The sequence below is a fragment of the Neovison vison genome, chromosome 11 (assembly GCF_020171115.1).
Source record: "Neovison vison isolate M4711 chromosome 11, ASM_NN_V1, whole genome shotgun sequence".
NCBI lineage: Eukaryota > Metazoa > Chordata > Mammalia > Carnivora > Mustelidae > Neogale > Neogale vison.
Genome location: NC_058101.1, coordinates 192,806,108 through 192,833,969, shown reverse-complemented (window position 1 = coordinate 192,833,969; position 27,862 = coordinate 192,806,108). Strand labels below are relative to the sequence as shown.

The 27,862-nt window shown below is 37.1% G+C and overlaps 1 protein-coding gene across 2 annotated transcripts in view; it reads right to left on the bottom strand.

Annotated features, from left to right (window-relative positions):
- The window catches only part of DLC1 (DLC1 Rho GTPase activating protein), a 568,091-nt gene that overhangs the window by 276,724 nt on the left and 263,505 nt on the right, over positions 1-27,862 (bottom strand). For both annotated transcript variants that reach the window (XM_044225531.1, XM_044225530.1), the window contains one exon: positions 27,582-27,722. In XM_044225531.1, the coding sequence (XP_044081466.1) occupies positions 27,582-27,722 (141 nt within the window). The remainder of the gene's footprint in view (positions 1-27,581; positions 27,723-27,862) is intronic.

Genomic DNA, 27,862 nt, shown 5'->3' with positions numbered 1-27,862 from the left:
CTCTCTTGTTTACATCCAATCCATTGCTTTTTTATACAGATTATAATTACTTAATGTACTTTAAATCTACCCATGCCTCCTCTTCAGCATTTCTACCATGGAGGCCTTGGTGTTTTGTTTTGTGCCTGGGTTGCTCTGAAAACCCTCAAAATAGTGCCCTTCCCTGGAGTCATTCTGATGTATTCCTTCCCTATTCAGAAGAAACTTTTCCAAAATGCAGGTATGATCACCCTGCTCCCTAAATGTTTTTTGCTAGAGTTCTCTCATCTTGCTTATCATGGTATAGGAGACACTTCTGAATCTGAGTCTCACGGGCCTTTGTTGCCTCTATGTTGAGTTCAAAGCCCCTGCAATCATGCTAGACCGAACCATCTGCTAGTCTCCACACATGCTATGGGCTTTCTCACCTCCATGTCTTTGCTCTCATTAACTACTTCGCGTGCACATTTCTTCTTTGGCTCTCTACACTTTTACCAGCCTAGCTCCATCTGTCCTGAAATATTAAAGAAATATTTGAGAGCACCTACTGTGCCAACTTTTCCCAGTTACCTCAGAACTAGCCTCGGTGTCCTTCTTTGCCTCCCTTGAGTTCAGATTAGTGGTTTTTTAGGGTTCTTCTGTTTAACTGTGAGCTCTGTGAGGAAGTCTATTGCCTCTCTAGTATCTAGCACAATGCTTGGCACATAGTAGGCACTCAAGAAATGATTACTAAATAAGGAAATAAAATATAAATAACCAGAAGGTAATATGTGGTATTCAAAAGCATTTTCATTACTAAGCAAGTACATTAGAAAAGGAGCCAGTAAAAGCTACAGTGCTAGAATGATTCGTTCTCAAGAGCCGAGTCCCCTTGAAAGTATGTTCACTAAGTAGTAATGGAGGCAGATAATGAGCACATTAAAATAGACTGAGGATCATTCATTTGACCTGTGATTTGAGATTTTGCTTATTGGGAAATAGTTACGCCTCCTTACTGTTTATATTGCATTTGTTACTTTCAAAACTGTGTGCATGTATGTTTTGATAATGGGAAACAGGATACTAAATGTCTGAAAAAATGGGGCCAAAGAGAATTGATCTTTATCCTAGATCATTTTAAAAGCCTCAGAAAATTCCAAGTCAAAGGTTCAAAATAATGCTTTCCCTAAAAATTGCTAATGAAGATTAAACATTTATAGAGATAAGTGCAATCAGTATAAATCACTGTTTCTGTGGGTAGCCTGTTTATGACCATTTTGTATACAAATAGCAACATTGTTCTGGGATTGGTTGTCAATTCACTAGCATTCCAAGAAAATGGCCAAACAAATTCTTCTCTGGTGATGTGGGAAGAACATCATTTCTTCAGAGGCGCCAACACAGTGCAGAAATCTCTTCTTTAAGCATCTGTATTCGTCACTGATGAAAACTGATGCTTACTTTTGCAATTTGAATTATTACAATTACAAGACAAAGTTCATGAACTTTCTGTCATATTTTAACCAAATGAAGTATTTCTTCATCTTCTCAAGTACAAAAACAAAACAAAACAAAACAAAACTCATGCCATTGATAAAAAAAAAAAACAGGAAAATTAATAGAGGTATACAAGAGACTTCATTTTAAGAGAAAGAGTCTTATTAACTCATTTTAACATACTGTTTAGCACAAGATTTTTGTTTATAAATAGGCCGTGCATTAAGATATTAAGAAGCCAGAAAAACTTATCAGCCAGGAATAATGTATTTCTACTTTATAATATATGTTCTTTGGAATTTTTCCAGTGAGGAAAGATGAGTAGGATAGCATAAATACCAATACCTGGCATCCACCATGGGATGGGTTGGAAAATAGCAACCAAGAAGTATAGCTACAGGAAGTAGCAAAGATGACTACAGCTGAAACCCAAATGGCAATTATTAAGATGAATGCAAAGAGGGGTGACTGAATTAATCATCTTTTTCATAATCCTTGTCTTCCCAGATAATGACCACATTCATTAGTGTCATTTTGAATACAAAAGTATGCTGTGGGGTTTTTCTGGATGATAAAAAGGCTCCTTCATCTTTCACTTTCCTCTATGGTTGGGTATTCCAGTCTTTCTGGGAATCTGACTCTGTAAATTGCTCCTTATCCTATACTGGGACATGGAGGACAAGGATGTCCTTTCTGGGCCATTGATCTTAGTTAACCCAATAGTCTTGGGTTGCCCTTTTTCAATTATGGATGGTGCCTCTCCTTAATTCATTCTAGTGCAGAAAATACTAGAATTTGATTCAGCTCAAAGAACTTGATAGAGATTTTAAGCAAAGTGCAAGTATGCTGGTTAAAGTATTATTTAATTCATCATAAAAATAATTTTATGTATTCCTCTTAAAGAACATTTCTATTGTATATACAGGAGTATAATACTATCATTGGTAGAGGGCTTACTGTGCATTGAGCACCCTACTAAGAGATTTACTTTCACAAATCCTGGATTCTTCTTCAAACCCTTTAAAAGGAGCCAGTTAAACTATTTAATTGAAATGAAAATATTTAGAACTACTTTATTAAAAATACGAAGAATTTTTAATAAAAATTAAAAATTTTTATTTTTAATAAAAATATAAGATATAAGTGCACCTAGCTTTATGAAATGTTAAGAATGATTTTATAAATCTGTATTGCTTTGTTGTGTGAAAGTTTTGCTAGTGTTTCCAGGCTTGGATTGCTTTAACAAAATTTAATACAAATCTAATCAATTTTAAAGAATTCCATAAAATAGAGAAATAGAAAAAGCATTAATGAGGCACAAAAAATATAAACCTATAAGGTGGTATTTTCCACTTAAGGGGTATGTGTGAAAATGCTATAAATGAAAGAACTGCATCTTCTTTCAGCTTGTGATTTTTAATATTTCAAATTTTGCTTCTTTAAATAGCTCTCAATGGAACAGAAATGCCATGTCAATGATGGCGTCATTTGTTATGGACTGAAATCCTTCGCAGTGATCATTCTGAATCCAAGCTTCCATTAAACCTCTGAACCAAGAGGATGAAGGACAGGCTGACACAATCTCAAATTCTTTAAGCCTACTATCTTAACTGGAAATTTTAATAGCTTTTTTTTTGCTATGTGATGAGAATTTTAAAAATTATGTATATACTTCACAGCTTGGTTGCCATTCTAGTTCGAAGAAGAGCACGAAGTATATGTAACTATGGTATAATGTATTAAACTTGGGTTTGAAAACACAGGAATATATATATATATATATTCTACATATATTCTATATAGTATAAACTATATAAAATATGTCAGTTCCCAAACAGCAGGAAATACTGATATCTAGGATACTTGTAAGAGTGACTTGTTGATTTCCTAATTTTTAATCAGCGCGAAGGCTGAGAAAGTTTAAATTGTACTCTAACAACTGCTTTAAGAAAAAGCATCCAAAAGAAGAACCATTCCAATGCAGTCTTAGTTGGGTCTTCTAGGCAAAGAGAATGGTTTGACTACGAGGAACTGATCACTTGAATTCTTCAGCATACACTCTGTGCAATGGCTCCTATTTTCTCTTACAGAGAATACCGAGAGCATTTTCATATAATCCCTTACACACAGCTCAACAATGCATGTGATCATTTACCTGTTTCCTTTTGATAATGGGAAAAAGAGTGGAATGCCATGAGTGAAATATGGCCAAGCTCGGGGGGTTGCTAATGGCATGCTTCCCTCCTCTGAGCTCTAAGGTGGCTCTTTATGGAGCATTCTCCATGCCATTTGGTGTGATCTGAGGGAATGTAGTCAGTTTCAGATCAAGCCTTGCTCTGGAGAACAATACCGCTTTCTCTTTTCCCTGCCCACAATCAACCTCTTTAATCAGGCAATTTTTGAACATAGCTAAGGCAATATATGTAGAATACTCTAAGTCAAGTCAGTGGGTCTCACTGTGTCAAGATGCTTCACCTATTAAATACTGATTACTGTGCTGACTTCATGGCTATTTCATAATAGACTGTATGTGTCAGCAAATTGTGAATATGATGACGGGGAAAGTAGAGAATTTGGTAGAAAGCATCAGTGAGAAGAAGAATAGCTTATGAGTCTTTTAGATGCTTCACACTCTTGCCCTGTGATTTGCTAGTTTTTGTTTTTGGTAGATTAAAATGTTTTTGATGGATTAGTAAAGGACTGTGTGGTCCAGTGAGTATTTCTAGGACTTGGCTAAAGGAACCCACTCAGTTGCATGCTTTTAAGTCTAAGGATGGCATCTTCTGTTTGAATTTTCAGTGCCTACTATAGAGATTGGCACATAGGAAGAGACTCAGTTTTTTTCAAGGAACCAATAGAAAGGGATCAAAGCTAGAGTGTGGTGGGGCGCCTGGGTGGGCTCAGTGGGTTAAAGCCTCTGCCTTCTGCTCAGGTCACGATCTCAGGGTCCTGGGATCGAGCCCCACATCGGGCTCTCTGCTCGGCAGGGAGCCTGCTTCTCCCTCTCTCTCTGCCTGCCTCTCTGCTTACTTGTGATCTCTCTCTGTCAAATAAATAAATAAAATCTTTAAAAAAAAAAAAACTAGAGTGTGGGAGTAGGAGTATACATACAGGGAGTTACATACATTTGTGTATATCAAATCTAACTCTTTAAATTATATAACCTTTCATAAATAATTTTTTAAAAAGTACAAATTCAAACAACTCTATGACAAAAAGCTGTCACCACAAGAATCCTCTTTGTTGAAAAGGGAACATTTACTAAGGGTATTTATAAAATACTATAGAAATATTCTTTCAAGATGAACTACTTAGAAAATAAAAGGTTTATAGAAATGAATGTAGCAAATACACGTCAAAATTGCTTAATTATTCTTAACCAAGGAGCCAGAGAGCACAGTATGGGGAATAACAGAGGGAGAAGGAGAAGCAGGCTGCCCACTGAGCAGTGAGTCTGACATGAGGCTTGATCTCAGGGATCATGACCTGAGCCACAGGCAGCCACTTAACCAACTGAACCACTCAGGTGCCCCTAGTCATAGATTCTCACGGAAATAGAACAAAGTCATATATTCCCTAGAGATACTTTGTCTTATCTGCACTCCTTTACACATTTACTGTCTAACGGATATTTTTTTTTAAAGATTTTATTTATTTATTTGACAGAGAGATCACAAGTAGGCAGAGAGGCAGGCAGAGAGAGAGAGAGGAGGAAGCAGGCTTCCTGCTGAGCAGAGAGCCCGATGTGGGACTCGATCCCAGGACCCTGAGATCATGACCTGCGCCGAAGGCAGCGGTTTAATCCACTGAGCCACCCAGGCGCCCCTCTAACGGATATTTTGATAGCATTACAAGTCATGAAACATCTTCTGTGAATTTAACTTTCTAAAGTTTCTGAAAATTATTTAAAGATCTTTACCCTGGGGACATTACAGGCATACATCTTAAATAGGTGAACCCCAACGATAAAAAATGAATTTATAAACCTAAATTGCTTCATATTGTGATCTTTTATTCTGTGTATGAATATACAATTTGACCAGAAGATGGCAGCATTCTTAAAGAAAAAAAGAAAGCAAACAAAAACAAAAAACAAGATAATGCAACTACCGTGCTTTTTATGCTTCAAAGTTTTAATGATGACACTATTTCAACTAGTGTTAATCTTATTTTTTTTTTGGGTATATTATCCTTTTCAAGGTTTAGAATGTCCTCGTTCCAAGAAAAATAACTTATTATTTCTAAGAGCCTATCTATACTATTTTGGCACCAAAGAAGAAAGTCCTTTGAAAGAGCCAACAATCATCTAAAGGCTACAGAACTTTAAGTCAGTAGTATATTAATTTTACGTTGAAGTAAAAAATAATATCTGAAAACAATATAATTAATAATCAAACTTATGATCCAAGAAGAGAGTAAATGTGTTAGAATGTTTCTCCAAAGTATCTTTTTGGGGTGGAGGAACATTCTTATGCACTGTGAAATACACTATATAGAAACAGAATTTAAAAAAACATTAAAAGATTCTTCCAAGGGTAACAAATTCATAATATATATAAAACTATATTGCATATGGTATTTTTATATATTATATATAATTTTATGTATTTACAAACCTTTCAAAACAATGTGCTCTTATCTTAAATCTATTTTTAACATCTGATTACATATTTTTTTTGTTTATGCCAACACTGAAAGTTCTTTATCAACCTGAGAGAGTCATAGCTTCCCTTATGTGCCAACGTACTGACAAGTTTAATTGAACTGGTTTGAAAGGCTGCACAGAGGAGCGTGTAGTCATGCCCTTGTAATACTCCTTTCAATTTATACAGCAAATAGAATCATGGATAAACTACAGTGCCAATATTCTTTAAACCAGTTTAATGTTCGCTCTGTGTGACTCAGAAATATGCTAGGAGTAATTGTGGAAAAAATAATAAATGTATGATATTAACAGTAATAAAAATATTAAATAATTTTAATTTTCTACCTCCAGCTTTTAACTGTCATTATATAGTTTTTGCCATATATGTAGTAATTATTTTCTGGTTCAATGACAATATTTTAATGAAAATTTCCAGGAATTTTGTAAAAAAGAAATTATGTTTAGTATTCTATTCCTTTGAGAAGTTTAAGAAAAAGAGTCCTTAGCCTAAGTCTAAATATAAGCAGGTATCCTTGGGGCCTATTCCTGCTGTCCATGCAGCAACTAATTCAGAATATATCATCTTTCCTCCCCTGGAGCCAACCCGACCTGATTCCCTCCACCCATGTCTTTCTGACCATTTGAGATCCTTCAATAGGAGTACTTATTGCTGAAATCTATCCTTCTTCATCCCCAGAAGCTGTTGAAACTTCTAGATTCAGCCCCAAATTGAACTTCCAGAACCTTTGGTCAGACAGAGCCCATCCTTTGTCATAAGACTTTTCCTCATTACACTTTCCAAAACAGTCTGACTCGTGCAGAAGGATGTTTCTTTAGCACTTGTTGGAGCTGAAGAGGAAACCAGGTCACATAATAAACAAAAAAATTATGTCATGTAGACTACAAGTTAGAAAACAGTGAAAGTCTAGGCAAACATTTTTTTTTCTACCTGCAAAATTACTATGATTTATTATTATCTCTGCCATTACCATTTTTAAATTGTGTTCAAATTCATTAATTTATGGCTCCACTGTAAGTCAACATACAAATTATTTTGTGATGTTTTAACATGTTACCTTATTAGCATGTATTCAGAGAGCGTATTTAAGGAAAACCAAATTTTTAAAAGATTTTACTTATTTATTTGACAGACAGACATCACAAGTAGGCAGAGAGGCAGGCAGAGAGAGAGGAGGAAGCAGGCTCCCCACTGAGCAGAGAGCCTGATGTGGGGCTCAATCCCAGGACCCTGAGATCATGACCCGAGCCGAAGGCAGAGGCTTTAACAGACTGAGCCACCTAGGCTCCCCTAAAGAAAACCAATTTTTAAGTCGTTTCCCCCACTTTGGGGTATATAAACTTCACCTTTAGCAGGCCAACTAAGGAACTACCTTTAGCAGGCTCATTAAGAGTGGTGGTCAACGAACTTTGGGTTGTGTGTACCTTATCTTTAGTCCTGTCTGAAGAAAATTTTAGTAAGTGACAAAAAATACCACCGTAACCTTAAATCTGTGATTTTATCTTAATCAAAGTGTTCTTATCTCTCAGACACCAGCAGAGAGCAGATGTGATCCTGGCACACACCCACAGCTCAGGACATAGATCCCTGTGACAGGATGTTAAAATGGAGATCTGGACCTAAACCCTAATGTGACAGATTTCATATCAAAATGATTTGTGATAAGACAACAATGGAGAGGTTGCAAAAAGTATTTTGAGGAGAATGGGTCAGAGAACACTTAATTACCTGCCCCTGCCAAGAATATAATAGGATCAGGAATCAGAAGATTTTGGAAGGGACTTTGGGGAGAAATTTTGGTGTGTGATGAGTCCTCCCATACATCTTGCTCTACAAGGAAGTATTAGTAAGTACAGTGTCCACTCTCAAGTCAAGGCTGGTTAAAGGGACTTCAAGCATCCCCTTCAGACATGGGGAGTCTGCTATGTGTCCAGGCAGCATGGGGGAACAGGACCCTAATCTGGCCTGACTGGGCTACCTAGCTAGTGATGAGTCACATGAGATGTGGCTTTATTAGTATCAGCTGGATTCCTAGATCTTTCAGGAAAAGGCAATGTTGAGTGTTTCTTATGGTCAGAGATGTATGTGTGGCATAATTTGAGGACCTGTTCAGAGGATTGACTAGAAGTCTCAACAGGCCTCAGCCAGGAGAAGCTAAAAATGTCTGCATTCCTAGGGGCTGTAGAAAAACTAAGTGACCTGCAAAGCTAGAAACATAAAGTCCACATTGAGGGAATTAGAGATATGGTAGCTAAGCTCCACAAAGGCTCCCAGTGAGTTCTGCTTTCTGGGACACATGCCCTGGGAAGTCCCTTCCCACACAGATGAGTATTGCATGACCGAAAAGAATACAACAGACATTACGTTGTGTGACTTTCCAAACTAGTTCATAAAAAGCATTGCAACTTCTGTCTTGGTCTCTTAAATTTCTCACCCTAGGGAAGCCAGCCTCTATGATATAAGGATACTAAGGCTGTCTCATGAAGAGGTTCACTTGGGGAAAAACCGACTTGCCAACCATGTGAGGAATTAATCATTTCGGAGGTGGATCTTCCACCCTTAGACAACATCAGCAAATTCACTAGAGACCCTGTACTAGAAGTGCATAAATAGGCTACTCTTGAACTTCTAGTATATGGAAGCCATGATACATACATGATACATTGATTACTGTTGTTCTACGCCACTAAATTAGGGTTGATCTGTTATGTAACAGCAGACAATTAATACAGATTCTGGTACTAGAGATAGGGGCTACGATAACAAGAAAAATAAAAACTGAAAAAAATGTGGGAAAAGCTCTGGAGTGGGGCGGCAGGTAAATGTTAGCTGGACCTTGCAAGGAGCACTTCTGAAACACTAAGGAACCCCAAAGATACTGGGAGCACTACCTGTATGATCTTTGAGGAAGCTTTCAGTGAAAGCTTAAAGAAAACTGAGGAAAATATTATTAGAAGGAAAGAATCCTTTTTATTTAGTGACAGAAAGTTTAAGAGAACAGTTGTGTGTGGTACTGTGGAAAGGAGAAAACGTGGAAGGTCTTTAGTGCTCTAGCAAAGGAGATCTCCAGGCTGGGTTAAAGGTACTGCCTGACTTCTTGTTCCTCATACTAAAATGCAAAAGGAGAAAGAAAGCCTTCTTTGCAGCTTCTCCAGATGAAAAATGATAGTAAAATTAAGAAATTGTTTCTGGGTAAAATCAAATCTAGGTTGTAGCCAAGAAAATATACCTAAAGATAAAATTCTTTGCCAAATCCTCAAAACCATTTAAGATAATGCCTCAGAAAACTGTCCACACAAAAAGCTTACCAGGAATGTTCAGGATGTACATCAGACTCTTTATATTAAACAACAGGATTTCTAAGAATCATTAGGGCACTGCTTCTCAGAAGACTCAGTGGGGATTTGAGGTAGGGGAAGACTTATCTTGAAGAGATTTGTAAGTTGGCTCTGTCTAATGAAGTCTGTTCTTATAAGACACACAGGAAATGCACAAAGATTCAAAGACTGTAATAGCAGAAACACTTTTACTTTAGATCAAAAAATTTAGACACAGTGTAGAACCACTGGAGACCTTTGGAATCCCCAAACTCCAAGATGAGAAAACTACTTAGCTGCAAACAGCAGTCATTTCATAACAAAAAGGAAGGATGACTCAAAGGGTAGAACAAACATCTCAAAGGGATGAGCCAGGAACCATGGAGAATAATTCCTAGGAAGTAGTAGGAATGATTCCTCACCAAGAACATTCAGGTATCTACCATGCTGTTTTTCAGAATTTCTACAGGCCACTGACTCCTATGTGCATCCCATTTATCCCCTTTATGTCTGGGAGAATTTATAGAGGTTATGCAGTATCTATCATACCACTGATTATTGGGCTTGCTCATAGGCCTTCAGGTCAAGAGGAACTCTACTCAAAGGGCTATACTTGAGGAACTGGGAAGTCTCACTGAACTTGGATGGGATTTATACAACAAGATCTTGAACTTTGATTTATATGACAAGATGCTGTCATGAGATGAGTCTTCTGAGGGCCTTTTGGACACCGTGAATGTCTCTGCATGTTTGAGAGATATGGCTCCCTTCGCTGGTTGGGCTTCAAGATGGCCCTCAATATTTCTCGCCCTTGCAAACATGTCCTTGTTTGGTCTCTTCCCACATTCAGCCAGGGTTGGTCTGCATGACCAACAGAATATGGCAAGCATGCTAGTCTGACTTCTTGATTTCTTTGACTCTCTTGGAAGCCAGACACTATGCACAAGGACACCCAGTCACTGAGAGACCCACATGGAAAACAACTAATTTATCATCACTAATCTCCCAGTCACATGAGTAAGCCAATTTACAAACAGATCTTGCAGCCACTGTAAAGCCGACAGATGACTGCACCAGCAGACATTTGACTGTAATCTCATGAGATAGCTTAAACTAGAAGAGCATACAGGTTTCCGATTCTGAACTAATTATTAGACTGTGAGAAATAATAATAATTAATTTTAGGCTGCAAAGTTTCAATATGCTTTGTTACACAGCAACAGATAACTGATTATTGCAGGTAACGGTTTTTTAAATATCTTCCAGGGCCATAGAGCATTCGTGTGCATCCAGTGAGAACTTTTCTGTCCTTCATGCCATCCCACCTCTTGTGACACAGTTGCTAGCCAGTAATGCACAGGGTGAGCTAGGCAGGAAAAGGAAGCTGAACCCTCACTCCCTACCTTCCCTAGCTGTAGGCAGACACCTGCCTTCAGCAGGACCAAACTAGGAAAGAGGGGAGAAGCCTCACAGAGAAAGGAAGATTGAAATGTTGATTATTATAGAAATTAAACATTCTCCTTTCTGATTTATGACTGCTACATTTTGGATTTTAAGTGATTATATTACTTTAGAGTGTCTAGTAAGACTCATGGGAGTCTCTGAGTTTTTGTCTAATCAAGGAGGGAGAAAAGCAGCTGACATGGGTGTTTACTGTGGAAGGTGTAATAAAAAATTTTTTTTTGTGATTTCATTTTATTGGATAGCGTATGTTTAGCTAAGATCGCATTCCTGGAAAACAATAAAACAATCCAAAAAAAAAAAAAAAAAAGATTATACAACTTCCCTGAATAAAACTTCCTCTGCTAGCCTTTGTTTTTCTTTCTTTTCATTATTACCAAAAACATTCTGGAGGTATGCACACTTAAGTTGGATATATTTTATTGTATGTAAATTATACCTTAAAATAAGATTGATTTAAAAACCCTGGGGCTCCTGGGTGGCTGAGTTGTTAAGCATCTGCCTTCAGCTCAGGTCATGATCCCAGGGTCCTGGGATCCAGCCCTGCATCTGGCTCTCTGCTCAGTGGGAAGCCTGCTCCTCCCTCACCCACTCCCCCTGCTTGTGTTCCCTTTCTCTCTGTGTTTCTCTCTGTCAAATATATAAATAAAATCTTTAAAAAGCAGAACAAAACAACACATAAAAAGCCCCTTGCTTTTTCCTTCTCCTCATTCTTGTCTCTGCTTCTTTATTCCCTCAGTCAATGGCCATACCATTGTCTTCTTTAAGATGTAAATCTTGAATCCACTTTTAATTTTTTCCTTTGCGTAATCCTTTGCAAAAGGTCAGTTTTCAATCTCTATGGGTTCCACAGTATATACCTTCAACAGTATATTAGCCTGCATCTTTCCTGTTCCTTATGGTTGTTCCCTCTGGGTCTCCATAACTATACTTTGGTTCTTGTTAACATCTTTTCATACCCATGCATTTGGGTATTTGCTGCTTGCACCAGAGAGTGCACCCTACGACCCTATGAAGGTGAAGGTCACAGGCATGTCTGGTGGAGACTGCAGAGCTACTCCCTCTTCCGGACAGTGCATCAGCTCCCTTGCTGTTGTCAATGTGGGAAATGTCCCTGGCAGCAAGGAACTGCCTCCCTCAAAGTTTTATCACTTTCTAGGTGCAGCCTAAGACCGACTGATTGGCTGGTGCAAGGACCTAACCCTGTTCCTCAATTTGGGACAGTGCTGAAGGGTCACCCAGCTCCAGAGATCTCTAATACAATCAGCTAAGGCCACAGCTGTTACTACAGTACATCTGAACCAACTCTGCCTTCTGACCAGTTTGGCCTTCCTCACTTCCATACAAATCTATCTCCCAGAAACCATCACGAGTACAGCTTCCCCAGGCAATTCTTGGTCCCAGAGTCTGATTCCAGAGATGCCAATCATGTCGTCTCCCTCCAACCCTTTTTCTTAAATTCTATACCAGTGCCTAGGGCAGTAGCTTACACAAAGCTATAGCAAGTTCTTATAGCTTCTTGGAAAAAAAAAAAAAGAACTGGATTTCATAAAATTAATGTTCATAACATTAATTGTATTATAGTTCACCTACCAAAAATGCCTTTTAAGAAAAATGTAGAATAATTTTATGAAGTCATGACTATATCAGTTATTACACTTGGTTACTAATATTGTTCTTTACATTTTTATTAAAATAACATGTACAAATGTCTGATAAATATAAGAAAAGATCATTATTACTAGTAATAAAAAAATTTCCCCTTAACAAATATGTAATTGCTTTTTGGTCTATGAACCTACTAAGAGAATATTGGAAATATAGGCAAAAATGTGTACAGAACTGTCCACTGTAGTGTTATATATAATAAACACTATATATATCATACACTATATGATATATATATCATATATACTTGTAAAACATATATTTTACAAATAGGGAAGTGATATATAATTTTGATATCACTAAATTCCAAGGGTAAAATTAAATACTTAGGTAATATTGCTTAGGAAATATATCTAAGTGGAAATTCTACTAGTCTGAGTTCTGAACGTTAATCTGTTAAGAGTTATTTAAAATTCTGACTTTATTCCCCAACAGAAACAAAGTAAACAAATAAGCAAACAAACAAAAAGGCAAACAAACCTATCTATCTACAACCCATGTTCTGAAGTATAGAATTTGTTTCATGCTTAAACCTTAATGAACTGGGCCAGCAAAAGTCCAGACCCAGGTGAAGTCAAAAGTTTTTCTAATCCAGACAGGATTCTCTCTCTCACACTTTCTTATTCCTTATTTCCCAGAGTTCGGGACTCAGTGAGGATAAAGCTTTAGGAGTGAAAATCTTGCCCTAGTAGCATGGAAGCTCTAGGAGCAGTTTCACCATAGTGTTCTTAGAAATGGAGTGGATACATATCACAGGCTCTCTGGACACACACACACACACACACACAGATTCTTCAACATTTTCTCACTTCTATAGTTCGTTTAGTCTAGGATTTGGACAAAATCTATGCTATGGATTGACCAAAGAAGCTCTCATTCATAAGGCCAATATGTAAAAGAGCTAAAAGTAAATAAATCTGGTCGGGGCAGGTGGAGGAAGGCAGTTTTGGTGGGGGCGGGTGGTGGTCCCAGAGCACATTCTAAACAGCACGGATTCATTTGGTTAGTTTTGGCTGTCTGTAGGATTCTCTGCATTTTGCATTATGGATAATTTGATAAGTGCCCATTTGATGAATTACTATAGTATTTACAAACAAAGATGGGGCGTTCAAAATAAATCAACAGGACAACAACAAAATAAAACGGATAAAACAATTTACAGTGAACAGGAAACAATGAGAGTCATTTTCATGAACATCAACTGATTTTACTTGGAAGGAGTTTACAAATACAGAATTCATCTGGATTACACTAAGTTATTAAGTGGAAAGAAACAATCACTAAAAATGGCAGTGCTGACAATAATGTAAAGAATAATGTAAAAAACAAAATTAGCATACAAAATGTTCATTAAATACCTAAAAGAGTCAGGAATATTGGTATTTTTCAAGTGATGGTGTTTTAGGACATCATGAATCGAAAGTAAATAATTCCTTTACTTTCATATTTTTGTTATATGTTTCCAAATGTTTATAAGTGTGAGGTTCAGAATATCCAAATGCATGGTACATGTTTTTATTTTTTCATTTAGAAGCTTGTTATGTTGGAGACAGCGCACAACTAGAGCTTAGGAGGCCCTAACTCTAAACTTTGTGTAAGTGCTACTGAATATTCCCTTGTAGTCCTTGGTTCAACACTTCAACTGACTTCAACTGTCTTTAAGAAGTTGAGTGTTGAAGCCAACAAATGCCAGGGCTAAAATTAATTATCAATCAGAGTGGAAAAGCAAAAAAAAAGGAGGGGGCACATATTGAATATGTGCTTAGAGCTTTGGGGCAACGAGGTCTGAAAGGAAGAGAGGGAGGACTGTGAAAACGACTTAGTGGTTATTATTACTGCTCAGTGCTATGAATTATATTCTTGGTTGCTGTGATGTGGCACGCTGCTGGCTTGCCATTTTACATTGCCCAGAAATAACTGGAAGTTGTTATTGCTCTTGGATGAAAATATGAGTTGGATTCAAGAAGTAGCATCAGCACATGGAAAAACTAAATTTTTCTCATTGTAATGATGATAACACACAAAAGTACTATTCATATGACTAAAACCTCAGATTGCAGAGATGATTTTTTATTTTTCCCTAATGGAATCTATTCAGTTCTAACTGTCCCATGGTCCGTATGTATGCCATTCCTCCCCCTCATTTTCCTCATTTTTTTTTTCATTTTAAGAATTCTCCTCTGAACAACTAATTAACTAGATTATTATAAAATAAACACAAACAAGATAGAAAAACATTTTTGCCAACTCAAAAAATTCTTTCAATACCATGCACTCAGTGTTTAGTATTAAGGATCAGTGAATCTGGGTACAAGCTATGCTTATTTTCGACAAAATGAAACTTCTAGTTTCAAAGTGAAAAAACTGTTGTGAGGAGGTCATTGTGGAGATCAAATAACCCATCCCAAGCAAGACTGTCATGAATTAATGTGTAAATGCATTGAAAACAGATGTCAGTATCTTCAAACATAAGAAATGAGAGGATTTTGAATTTATTTTAAATATAAAAGAAAACGACCATAAAAATATTTCTATTTTTCAAAGCCCAAGATTAATGAATTACATATTTATTATTTCAAAATCCAGAATATGTGAATGGGTTCCTCTATGCTTTACAATCACTGAATTCTAAGAAATATTTCATAATAATAACAGAATGATGTCCTTTTTAAAAACATTTTTTCCAGCTCTTTAGTGGCTCAGTTTTTCCTTAAAAAGCTATAAATTTTGCTTTATTTTTCTTTCTCATAAACAATGAGGATCTTAGTGAACAAAGAAATATTTCTTTAAAAATCCACATACTTTAATGTTACTGCTTTTCTGTGTCAGAGTAAAATTTCCACATTCAAAGGCATTACAATCAAAGGCATTTTTCTAAGACCATCACATTTTTGCGTTTATTAATGGTAAACTGTACTAATTCAATTTTTTTGATGTTTCAGAAGAGGCTGACTTAAACTTTCTTTAAAAATTCTATGTGTGTCATTTTTTCCTTTGCTGACTATTTACTTATGTGACATTATGAAATATTATTAAATTCTAATTAATTTTATATATCATCTTGCATTTCCCCCCAGACTTCAGTAAAAAGGAGTATTGGCAGTTCCTCTTTGTAAAGAAGACAATAATGTTTTATCCCTCTATTTTTTTTTTAAAGATTTTATTTATTTGACAGAGAGAGATTACAACTAGGCAGAGAGGCAGGCAGAGAGAGAGAGAGAGGAGGAAGCAGGCTCCCTGCTGAGCAGAGAGCCCGATGCGGGGCTTGATTCCAGGACCCTGAGATCATGAACTGAGCCGAAGGCAGAGGCTTAATCCACTGAGCCACCCAGGCGCCCCTTATCCCTCTATTTTGTTTTAAATAATGGACAGCATTAGGGAAATTTACCAGCTGTGTTAAAAATAACCATCTGATAACTATTTAAACAAAAATATAGTATATAATATTGTATATAATTTAAAAATATAGTACGTAATACTTCGGTAAAACAAAATACAAATAGTACTAAAATTCCTTGTATGAATTGGGTTTTATAAGATACTTTAAAATGATATGATTTGGACTCCAGAATCTATATTCTTGTTTTCAGTTTTAATGCCTGTCTTTTAATATATCACAAGCATAATGAGGTTAGCTTAATGATCATATGTATAAGATATGTGATTACATTCAGATACAAAATTTGATTTACACTGAAACTATTATGGGAAAATCCTGATGATTTTCTTTTCTTTCTTGGATCACTTTTAATTTTATTGAAATTCTATATAATTGAGACAAATGCCAATGGTGTTTTTTCCCATAGGAGAACTGGCTTTCAAGAATCCATGAAGCATAGCCTAATTTATTGCAAAAAGGCTATGTGGAATTCTCTACCAAGAAATAAGCCTGAAAGAAATAATTCCTGTCAACGTGCCTGAAGTATTTTATTTGTAACAAAGGTGTTCTTATGTTCATCAGATATCTTCACCAGATAACTGATTGAATCATCAAAACTCAAATGAGCTATGACACTCTCAATAGATGCTGAAAAAGCATTTGACAAAGTACAGCATCCTTTCTTGATCAGGAACATGGCAGAGTTGTCCGCTCTTACCACTGCTATTCAACATAGTACTAGAAGTCCTAGGCTCAGCAATCAGACAACAGAAAGAGATAAAAGGCATTCGAATTGGCAAAGAAGAAGTCAAACTCTGACTCTTTGCAGATAATATGATACTTTATACGGAAAATCCAAAAGATTCCACTCCCAAACTGCTAGAACTCATACAGGAATTCAGTAAATTGTCAGGATATAAAATCAATGCACAGACATCTGTTGCACTTCTATACACCAACAGCAAGACAGAAGAAAGAGAAATTAAGGAGTCAATCCCACTTACAATCGCACCCCAAACTGTAAGATACCTAGGAATAAACCTAACCAAAGAGACAAAGAATCTGTACTCAGAAAACTATAAAGTACTCATGGAAGAAGTTGAGGAAGACACAAAGAAATGGAAAAACGTTCCATGCTCATGGACTGGAAGAACAAATACTGTAAAAATGTCTATGCTACCTAAAGCAATCTACACATTTAACACAATCCCAATCAAAATGCCATCAATTAAAAAAAAAAAAATGGAACAGGGGCGCCTGGGTGGCTCAGTGGGTTAAGCCGCTGCCTTCGGCTCAGGTCATGATCTCAGGGTCCTGGGATCGAGTCTCGCATCGGGCTCTCTGCTCAGCAGGGAGCCTGCTTCCCCTCTCTCTCTCTGCCTGCCTCTCCATCTACTTGTGATTTCTCTCTGTCAAATAAATAAATAAAATCTTTAAAAAAAAAGAAAAAAAATGGAACAAATAATCCTAAAATTTATATGGAAACAGAAAAGACCCCAAATAGCCAGAGGAATGTAAAAAAAGAATGCCAAAGTTGGTGGTGTCACACTTCTGAATTTCAAGCTCTATTACAAAGCTGTCATCATCAAGACAGTATGGTACTGGCACAAAAACAGCCACATAGATCAATGAACAAAATTGAGCCCAGAAGTGGACCCTCAACTCTATGGTCAACCAATCTTCAACAAAGCAGGAAAGAATGTCCAGTGGAAAAAAGACAGTCTCTTCAACAAATGGTGTTGGGAAAATTGAACAGCCACATGTAGAAGAATGGAACTGGATCATTTCCTTACACTACACACAAAAATAGACTCAAAATGGATGAAAGACCTCACTGTGAGACAGGAATCCATCTAAACCCTTGAGGAGAACACAGGCAGCAACCTCGACCTCAGCCACAGCAACTTCTTCCTAGAAACACCAGCCAAAGGCAAGGGAAGCAAGGGCAAAAATGAACTATTGGGACTTCATCAAGATCAAAAGCTTTTGCACAACAAAGGAAAACAGTGAACAAAACCAAAAGACAACCAACAAAATGGGAGAAGATACTCGCAAATGACGTATCAGGTAAAGGGCTAGTATCCAAAATCTATAAAGAACTTACCAAATTCAACACCTAAAGAACAAATTATCCAATCAAGAGATAAAGACATGAACAGACATCTCTGCAAAGGAGACATCCAAATGGCCAACAGACACATGAAAAAATGCTCCACATCACTCAGCATCAGGGAAATATAAATCAAAACCACAGTGAGGTACAACCTCACACCAGTCAGAATGGCTAAAATTAACAAGTCAGGAAATGACAGATGTTGGTGAGGATGCGGAGAAAGGGGACCATTCCTACACTGTTGGTGGGAATGCAAGCTGGTGCAACCACTCTGGAAAGTAGCATGGAGGTTCCTCAGAAAGTTGAAAATAGAGCTAACCTATGACCCAGGAATCGCACTACTGAGTATTTACCCCAAAGATACAAACGTAGTGATCTGAAGGGGCATGTGCACGCAAATGTTTATAGAAGCAATGTCCTCCCATAGCCAAACTATGGAAAGAACCTAGATGTCCATCAATGGATGAATGGATAAAGAAGATGTGGTGTGTGTACACACACACACACACACACACACACACACACACAGGAATACTATGCAGCTGTCAAAAAAACCCCTTGAAATCTTGTCATTTGCAACAATGTGGATGGAACTAGAGGGTATTACAGTAAGTGAAAGAAGTCAATCAAAGAAAGACAATGATCATATGCTCTCTCTGATATGAGGAATTTGAGAGGCAGGGTGGAGGGTCGTGGGGGGAAGGGAGAGAAAAAAATGAAACAAGATGGGACCAGGGAGGGAGACAAACCATAAGAGACTCCTAATCTCAGGAAACAAACTGCGGGTTGCTGGGGGGTTGGGAGGGGAGGGATAGGGTGGCTGGGTGATGGACACTGGGGAGGGTATGTGCTATGGTGTGTGCTGTGAATTTTGTAAGACTGATGATTCACAGACCTGTATCCCTGAAGCAAACAATACAGCATATGTTAATTAAAAAACAAATAGAGAAAAAACCAAATCTCAGACGAGCATTTCTTTATGGCAGGCTTGGAGAGTCTGACAATCTGATGCAGATACTGACAGCCTTCCCACATGTAAATGTTAGTGTGTGTATATATAATTTAAAATACAACTTCAAAGGGTTCAGGCACCCTCTTAAATTCACCCATAAATTCCGAGTTAAGAATTCTTTTTTTAATCTTGTGTGGCTCATTCATCATAATTAATATCATACTCCCAATCAGACTGTCCTTGACATCTCTAATAAATTGTTCTCTATCAAAACAGTACTTCATAAGCTTTCTATTTTTTATTTTTAACCAGCCTACATGGAAGTCCTCCTATTACAGAAGCAACAATTAAGTTGATTATTGGTTGTCAAAGGTGTCCATTAACCTCTGTCTTCTAGCTTATGAGCTTCCCTTTAGAAGCCCTTTCTCAAACTTTGTCAAACCTTAAATCTTCTATCCCAGATAAAGACATCACCACACCCCACACCTGGTAACAATGAATAAATGTGCCTTTATACTATCTGTGTTTTTCCTGAGAAATAGTCTCATACAAAATCAATATATTATAAATATTTATGCTGAATAATAATTTTATGGCTATATAAAAACTTAATAATTACAAATTTGGTTTCATTAAAAATCGAACCATTTGGTTAAAAATTACTCAACAAAAGTGTCTGGAAAATAACACCAGGGAATGTATGTGTGTATAAATACATACACAAATATATGTATGTATTTTATGATACACACATATAAACACACACATATGTATAATTTAATACACGTGTGTGTATGCATGTGTGTATACATACATACCCAAACACATGTAAAAAATCTATGGTAGACAGATGATTTAGAAAATGATGTTAGAACAATATGACCTATGCCATGCTCTGACAAACCGGTTCTTTACTGTGCGATGAAAGTGGGTTGGGCACTCTGACAACTCAAACATCAGTGACAATTTGTTTCCAACATAAAACCTCTCAAACCAATTTATGTTGATTCTGAAGCCAGGTGGCTGGCAGGTGAATCTCTGCGTAAAGCAGTGTTTAGGAGCATGGAAGATCTCAGGGCCATCCCGGCCCCCCCCTTCCTAAGCGGTGAGGTCCTAGGCAACTAGGACCATTGCCATTATAAACATCAGTTTCCTCATCTGTGAACTCTAGGAAATCATAGCATCTACCTAAAAGGCTGCTGTGAGGATTCAATGAACTATGCCTCGGTAGTCCATAATACAGTGTCTGCCACGCATATAAATGTTTGTCCTTATAAATGTTTGTCTTTTTTTATATTTGATATTATTATTATGTAGGCAATGCTTTTCTCCATAATTATTATTACGTAGGCAATGCTTTTCTCCATAATTATTACCTAGATAAAACTTTCTTTCTTTTAAAGATTTTATTTATTTATATGACAGACAGAGATCACAAGTAGGCAGAGAGGCAGGCAGAGAGAGAGGAAGGGAAGCAGGCTCCCCACTGAGCAGAGAGCCCAATGCAGGGCTCGATCCCAGGACTCTGAGATCATGACCTGAGCCAAAAGCAGAGGCTTGACCCACTGAGCCACCCAGGAGCCCTACATAAAACTTTCTTAAAGTTCATATTCTTGTTGTCTATGCTTTCTACCACTAAGAGATATAGATTCATAGAAATACTACGAGTGACCATTTATGGTTCTCGTATGCACAGTGGTGAAAATATAAACTGATAATTTCAAGAACAGTGTAGATGTGACCATATCACATTAACTGAAAAAGCGGAAAATAAGATCCTGTTTTTTAAAGACTTGAAGTTAAATAACATTTATTAAAAATAAGATGTCAAAATTCTTACATAGTGCCATCATCACCTTCATTTCCCCTGCACCTCAAAACATTTATACCTTTTAGGGAAGACAATGCTATTGACAAGTAAATGCCAGACCGGAAAATTACTATTTTGTTTCTACCATGCAGAGCAGAGAAAAATAATACATTGCAGTAAATGCCTCACTAAACTGACCACAGCATAAACAGTTGTCTTGGGGATCATATTGAGAGACTGTTCTCTTCAACAATAGAATAGATCGTGCAAGTTTTGGAACTGTCAGTAAAAGTGGTTGGACTATTAGGTTGATTGTAGTATTGGGAGTCTTTTTAAAAGTCATCTAGAAATGATCATGAACTCTAGTCAGGGCATACTCCTGAGCTCTATTTTCATCACACTGTGGCAGGCCTTGGGCAAGATTTATTCTGAACCGCTCTCTAAAGAAGTTGGCAGTGTTTGGCTGGGTGTCCGTCTGCCTGCTCCAAGTTCCTATCCTTCCAACAGCTGATGTTTTCCCTCATCTATCCCTTTGTTATTTTGGTAGTAATGATGAAAAGATAAGGGGTATATTCAATCTGCGGAATTAGACCCACTGTTGCCACCTTGAGCTAAAAATAAGATGTACCTGTCTTTTTTACTCTGTAGTAATTACAATAATGACAGTTAATAATTTCTGCTGTTTTTGATGTCTTCAATAAAAGGGTTATTTTCTAGTACTTAATACATTCTGATATGAATGCCAATATGTTTCAAAATTCCTTTAGATCGTTTAGGACATTCTCAAAGCTGCTCTGTCTAGCTGTGGTTCCAACATGCCCAAATGATTGAGGGTTTCATCACTGTTATTAGAATTCTATCACAAGGCAAGTAAGGGAGTTTCTGGGACAAAGAGGGAAGGGGAATTTAGACTAAATTGAAAACATATCCTTGCATTGCTCTTAATGATGCTCTTGATTATTCTACAGACTGCTAGATTGTCCCTTTTCCTCCAGTTACTTACTCTACAAATGAAATACGTTTTCCTTGTTATCTAGAGCTTGGTTTCTCTTTGCATAAATGTATGATGAATAGTAATTTAATGAACACCTACACTTTTAAGTATCTTCAGAAAAAAAACAACAAAACCCCTGAGGTTTTAGTGCCCTGCTTTGAAATCTTTCATGCAAAACCCTACATTAATGAATACAGGAACAACTTAACCAACTGATACCATGGCCAGAAGGATGCCAGTATATCTTTCTATAATGAGTCAGAGTACTTTGTATAAAAGTAATATGACTGATCATGGGTTGTTCGTGAAAGTGTCTCTCAAGAAAGGCATTATGGGACTATTTCAAAAAAACAAATCACAGATTTTGAGACAGAAATTGGTGATTTTTTTGGACATGAAGCACTAGATCTCTTTTTTCTTAAGTGTTTTTTTTTGGTGCTGGGTGTCCTACCTTTTGACTTTTTCATTTTTGTGTGAAATACATCACAGAAATCTACTTTAATGCTCATTCTTTGGCATGATATATAGTCTTCAAGAAAAATCTGAAGATTACTCAATGGTCCTGTTCTAATAATACATATAAAAAAGAAAACTTACTGAAAAAATAGACATGTAGAAACCGAAAGGTCTTACATACAAAAGGAAAGCCAAATATTTGTGGTAGTTAGTCACCATTATAAATAGATTTCACAGAAGCAAATCAAATGTAACATTAAATAATTCTGAAATAAAAATAAACATTTTGTTAAATTATGACATTATGGAGCAGAAGGTTAGTTCATTATGAGTGGATGTTAGATGTAGGTGTTCTTAGAATTTAATGTTTCTGTTTAATATTAAATTTGAAATTTTAGTTCCTGGTGAAAAGAAGGGCTCTGTAGGATACTGGAGCTTTCTCTATTTTCACTAAGTAACCAGACTGCTATTACACAAACAGATCATTTCCCAAGTTCCAAATTGAGGGGGAAAGTATCTGTTTACTCTTCCACAAAATAGGTAAAATTCTTTGTTCTAATATTCCTACCCAGAAAAAAACTGGAAACAGAATTGACCCCCACAGTCAAAGAATTATTTTCAAACTATAGTAAAAAAAAACTGTATTCAAAAGAAACAAAACCAATAATAACATGAAATTAAATACACACACACACACACACACATTAAAACAACCCCTCCCCGCCAAAACAAAAGCCTGCTTTTCAAGCTATTTTCATTATTGGCCATTTTCTTTAAGAAATTTCCCAAAAGTCAGTTGTCTTTGACAGTGGAGTGTTTCTTTCTGGGTTCTTCTCAGGGCCTGCTGGAGAATTTTACTAAATTATAGTTCAGTAGCTGGACAGAGTTCCATGTACAGTTCTCTAATTGCCTGTGGTATTTGTCAAGATGGGTTAAGCAGTTTTTGGTTGTCTTGAAGTGGAATATTGTGTTTGGAGGCTCAGTCCCCTGCATAATGATTCTCAGTGCTCACTGACTAATGAGCGGTGGCATCACAACGAAGCCGTGATGGTGTGCCCAGGTAACAAGACACACCTGAACAGCTGGGTAGACAGTCATAATTTTATGCAAAATTGACAACTTTTCAGTAAATATTTGTCTTAGGGGCACGGAAAAGTATGTTTCTGTTGAACAATTGATTTTGGTGTTTCTTTTTTTAAAGATTTTATTTATTTGAGGACTCCTGGCTGGCTCAGTGGGTTAAAGCCTCTACCTTCGGCTTAGGTCATGGTCTCAGGGTCCTGGGATCGAGCCCCTCATCGGGCTCTCTGCTCGGCAGGGAACCTGCTTCCCCCTCTCTCTCTGTCTGCCTCTCTGCCTACTTGTGATCTCTGTCAAATAAATAAATAAAATCTTTAAAAAAAAAGATTTTATTTATTTGAGAGAGACAGAGCAGCAGTGGGGTGGGGGAGGTATGCAGGGGAAGATGGAGAAGCAGGCTCCCCGCTGAACACAGAGCCTGATGGGGGGCTGGGTCCCAGGACCCTGAGATCATGACCTGAACTGAAGGCAGATGCTTAACCTACTGAGCCATCCAGGTGCCCCAATGTTAGTATTTCTTAATTTTGCCAGTGGGGTGAATAGTTTGGTCAATCAATATGGCAAACATGAAAAATTTGAAAACAGACCCATCTTCAAGTATTTTAAAGGATAAAGTCCCCAACACTGATGGTTTTATGTTTCTCATTCTAAAACTTTACTGTAGATGGTTATCATAAAAATATACAGACATATCTCAGGGGAAATGTATTTACAAACATGAGCACATTTATAAATGTGGGAATACGTAAGAAAAATGACAAAACTGTGCACAAAGTGTATAAATTGTTACAAATTATAAGGTGACCACACACTAAAATATGTATGTTTTAAGGGAGAAGTAGCAGATACCAATGGTAATTATTCTAAAGTAAAAGATGAACATGGAAAAATATGAGAGAAAAGAACTGTTCTTCAGGATAATAGCAGGTGCTTTAAAAAGACAATTTAAGCATAAATACTTTTAACAAGGGAATTCAGCTTCCTTTCTACTTTTTCCTTGTATGTCAGCCCATACCTATCCCAATGTTCAAAAAGCCAATGCTCCAATGATTCCCAAACCTTCAGGTTAAAGCTGCTGAGAGGATTTTACCTTTTACTTCAATAAGAATGTGATGAAGTAAGATCATCTGGTTTCCTATTTTAATTTTGCATTTGAACCTTCTTTATCCATTATGAAAAAGAAGAGCATGAATTCATTGCAGTCTGCCTACTGATACACATTATTTTTGATGCTGTTTTTCACTGTACCCTACAATAGCATTATGTAGCAGGTAAGTGGTTCCTGATCTTTCCAATCTATACAGCCCTACCATAGAATATGATACTGCATTTCACTCTTTACTTGCCCACCCACCCTTGCTAGAGTGTGAGCTGTTTAAAGATGGAAAACATATTTCCCTGATGCCGAGTGATATGGAGCACTTTTTCATGTGTCTGTTGGCCATCTGGATGTCTTCTTTGCAGAAACGTCTGTTCATGTCCTCTGCCCATTTCTTGATTGGATTATTTGTTCTTTGGGTGTTGAGTTTGTTAAGTTCTTTATAGATTTTGGACACTAGTCCTTTATCTGATATGTCATTTGCAAATATCTTCTCCCATTCTGTCAGTTGTCTTTTGGTTTTGTTAACTGTTTCCTTTGCTGTGCAAAAGCTTTTGATTTTGATGAAATCCCAAAAGTTCATTTTTGCCCTTGCTTCCCTTGCCTTTGGCGATGTTCCTAGGAAGATGTTGCTGCGGCTGAGGTCGAAGAGGTTGCTGCCTGTGTTCTCCTCAAAGATTTTGATGGATTCCTTTCTCACATTGAGGTCCTTAATCCATTTTGAATCTATTTTTGTGTGTGGTGTAAGGAAATGGTCCAATTTCATTTTTCTGCACGTGGCTGTCCAATTTTCCCAACACCATTTATTGAAGAGGCTGTCTTTTTTCCATTGGACATTCTTTCCTGCTTTGTCGAAGATTAGTTGACCATAGAGTTGAGGGTCTATTTCTGGGCTCTCTATTCTGTTCCATTTTGTGCCAGTACCATGCTGTCTTGATGATGACAGCTTTGTAATAAAGCTTGAAGTCCGGAATTGTGATGCCACCAACTTTGGCTTTGTTTTTCAATATCCATTTGGCTATTCGAGGTCTTTTCTGGTTCCATATAAATTTTAAAATTATTTGTTCCATTTCTTTGAAAAAGATGGATGGTACTTTGATAGGAATTGCATTAAATGTGTAGATTGCTTTAGGTAGCATAGACATTTTCACAATATTTATTCTTCCAATCCAGGAGCATGGAACATTTTTCCATTTCTTTGTGTCTTCCTCAATTTCTTTCATCAAAACCACAATGAGATATCACCTCACACCAGTCAGAATGGCTAAAATCAACAAGTCAGGAAATGACAGATGCTGGCGAGGATGCGGAGAAAGGGGAACCCTCCTACACTGTTGGTGGGAATGCAAGCTGGGGCAACCACTCTGGAAAACAGCATGGAGGTTCCTCAAAATGTTGAAAATAGAACTGCCCTATGACCCAGCAATTGCACTACTGGGAATTTACCCTAAAGATACAAACGTAGTGATCCAAAGGGGCACGTGGACCCGAATGTTTATAGCAGCAATATCCACAATAGCCAAACTATGGAAAGAACCTAGATGTCCATCAACAGATGAATGGATCAAGAAGATGTGGTATATATACACAATGGAATACTATGCAGCCATCAAAAGAAACGAAATCTTGCCATTTGCGACAACATGGATGGAACTAGAGTGTATCATGCTTAGCGAAATAAGTCAAGCGGAGAAAGACAAATATCATATGATCTCCCTGATATGAGGAAGTGGTGATGCAACATGGGGGCTTAAGTGGGTAGGAGAAGAATCCATGAAACAAGATGGGATAGGGAGGGAGACAAACCATAAGTGACTCTTAATCTCACGAAACAAACTGTGGGTTGCTGGGGGGAGGGGGGTTGGGAGAAGGGGGGTAGGGTTATGGACATTGGGGAGGGTATGTGCTTTTGGGTAAATTGGAAGGGGAGATGAACCATGAGAGACTATGGACTCTGAAAAACAATCTGAGGGGTTTGAAGTGGCGGGGGGGTGGAGGTTGGGGTACCAGGTGGTGGGTATTATAGAGGGCACAGCTTGCATGGAGCACTGGGTGTGGTGAAAAAATAATGAATACTGTTTTTCTGAAAATAAATAAATTGGAAAAAAAAAGAAATTAAAAAAAAAGATGGAAAACATATTTTACTCCACTCCCACTCTTGCACTGAGCGTCCTGCATGGCATGTAGTAGATGTTCAATAAATATTTGTTCTATTAGAAGTCTCTAGATATTCTTGCAGTTGAACATATCTACCATGTTTTAAATTCTGAGTATTCTCTTTTGAGTCCTATTTCAGACTTGCCTTTTATTTTAAAGTCAAGCAAACAAGCCATCCAAACTTGTTTCTCTGTGTTAAACTAACATGGGCATTTAAAAAAATAATATGCCACTATGATTTTCACTAAACTAGGAAAGGTTATTTTGGATCTGCTGGGACTTCAGATATTTGAAGTAGTAATTACTTCCTCCATAAATGTTACCTTTTACAGTCAAATACTGCTTTCCTGTAGCTGTTCAACTTTTTACTTAAAGGAAAATGCCTTTTATTTACAATTCACCCTGCTATATTATTATATGTGGTAATTCTCCTTTTATTTGTTTTGGTAGCACTGTAAAGTTGATGAAGCATCATAATGATAATGATGGTAACTTACATTTACTCAGTATTTATTCTGTGCCAAGCATTTCACTAAGTGCTTTACCTGAGTTATGTCATTTAATACCCACATAAAAATCATGATGTGTGTAATTTTCTATCTATCTATCTAGTCTTAGGCGATTTTCTGACTGGTAAGTGATGTGGTCAGGGTTATAATGCAGGGAGAATAATCTCTAGATTTTTTATTCTTAGTTTCTTAATGATCTGAGTATACGGCAACACAATTTGATATCATATTTTGCATAATTCTAGAACCATGACCTGTTTCAGTGAAATACTGTGTTATCAGTATAAAGCAAGCAAACAAACAAACAAAAAAATACATGCTGGATCACACTTAATTAAATGCTATCAAGTCATTGCAACTCGGGCTCAAAGAGTATTTCTTCTATATTGAATGGATGAGATATCAACTCTTACCTTACGATCAGCAGCATTTCAGGTTAAAACTGACTGTTATCATTTATAACTTACCGTAGACTTGGGTTTGGTTCCAGAACTTGTCACTGGGGTGGAAGATGATAAGTTGGTAGATTCAGTGTTAGATGACAAATTTATTTGTGTCTGATTTATTGAAATGGTATCTCCTCCACTCTCAGATCCCGACTCCAGATCCTATTAAAAAAATGCACTGATATGAAAGGCGTGTACATAATCTCTGCAGGCCTTTTCCCCTGTTACCAGCATCCTTCCACCTCCTCCTACTCCCAATACACACTGACATGCTAAAGAGTTGCTGACAAGTGACACTGACA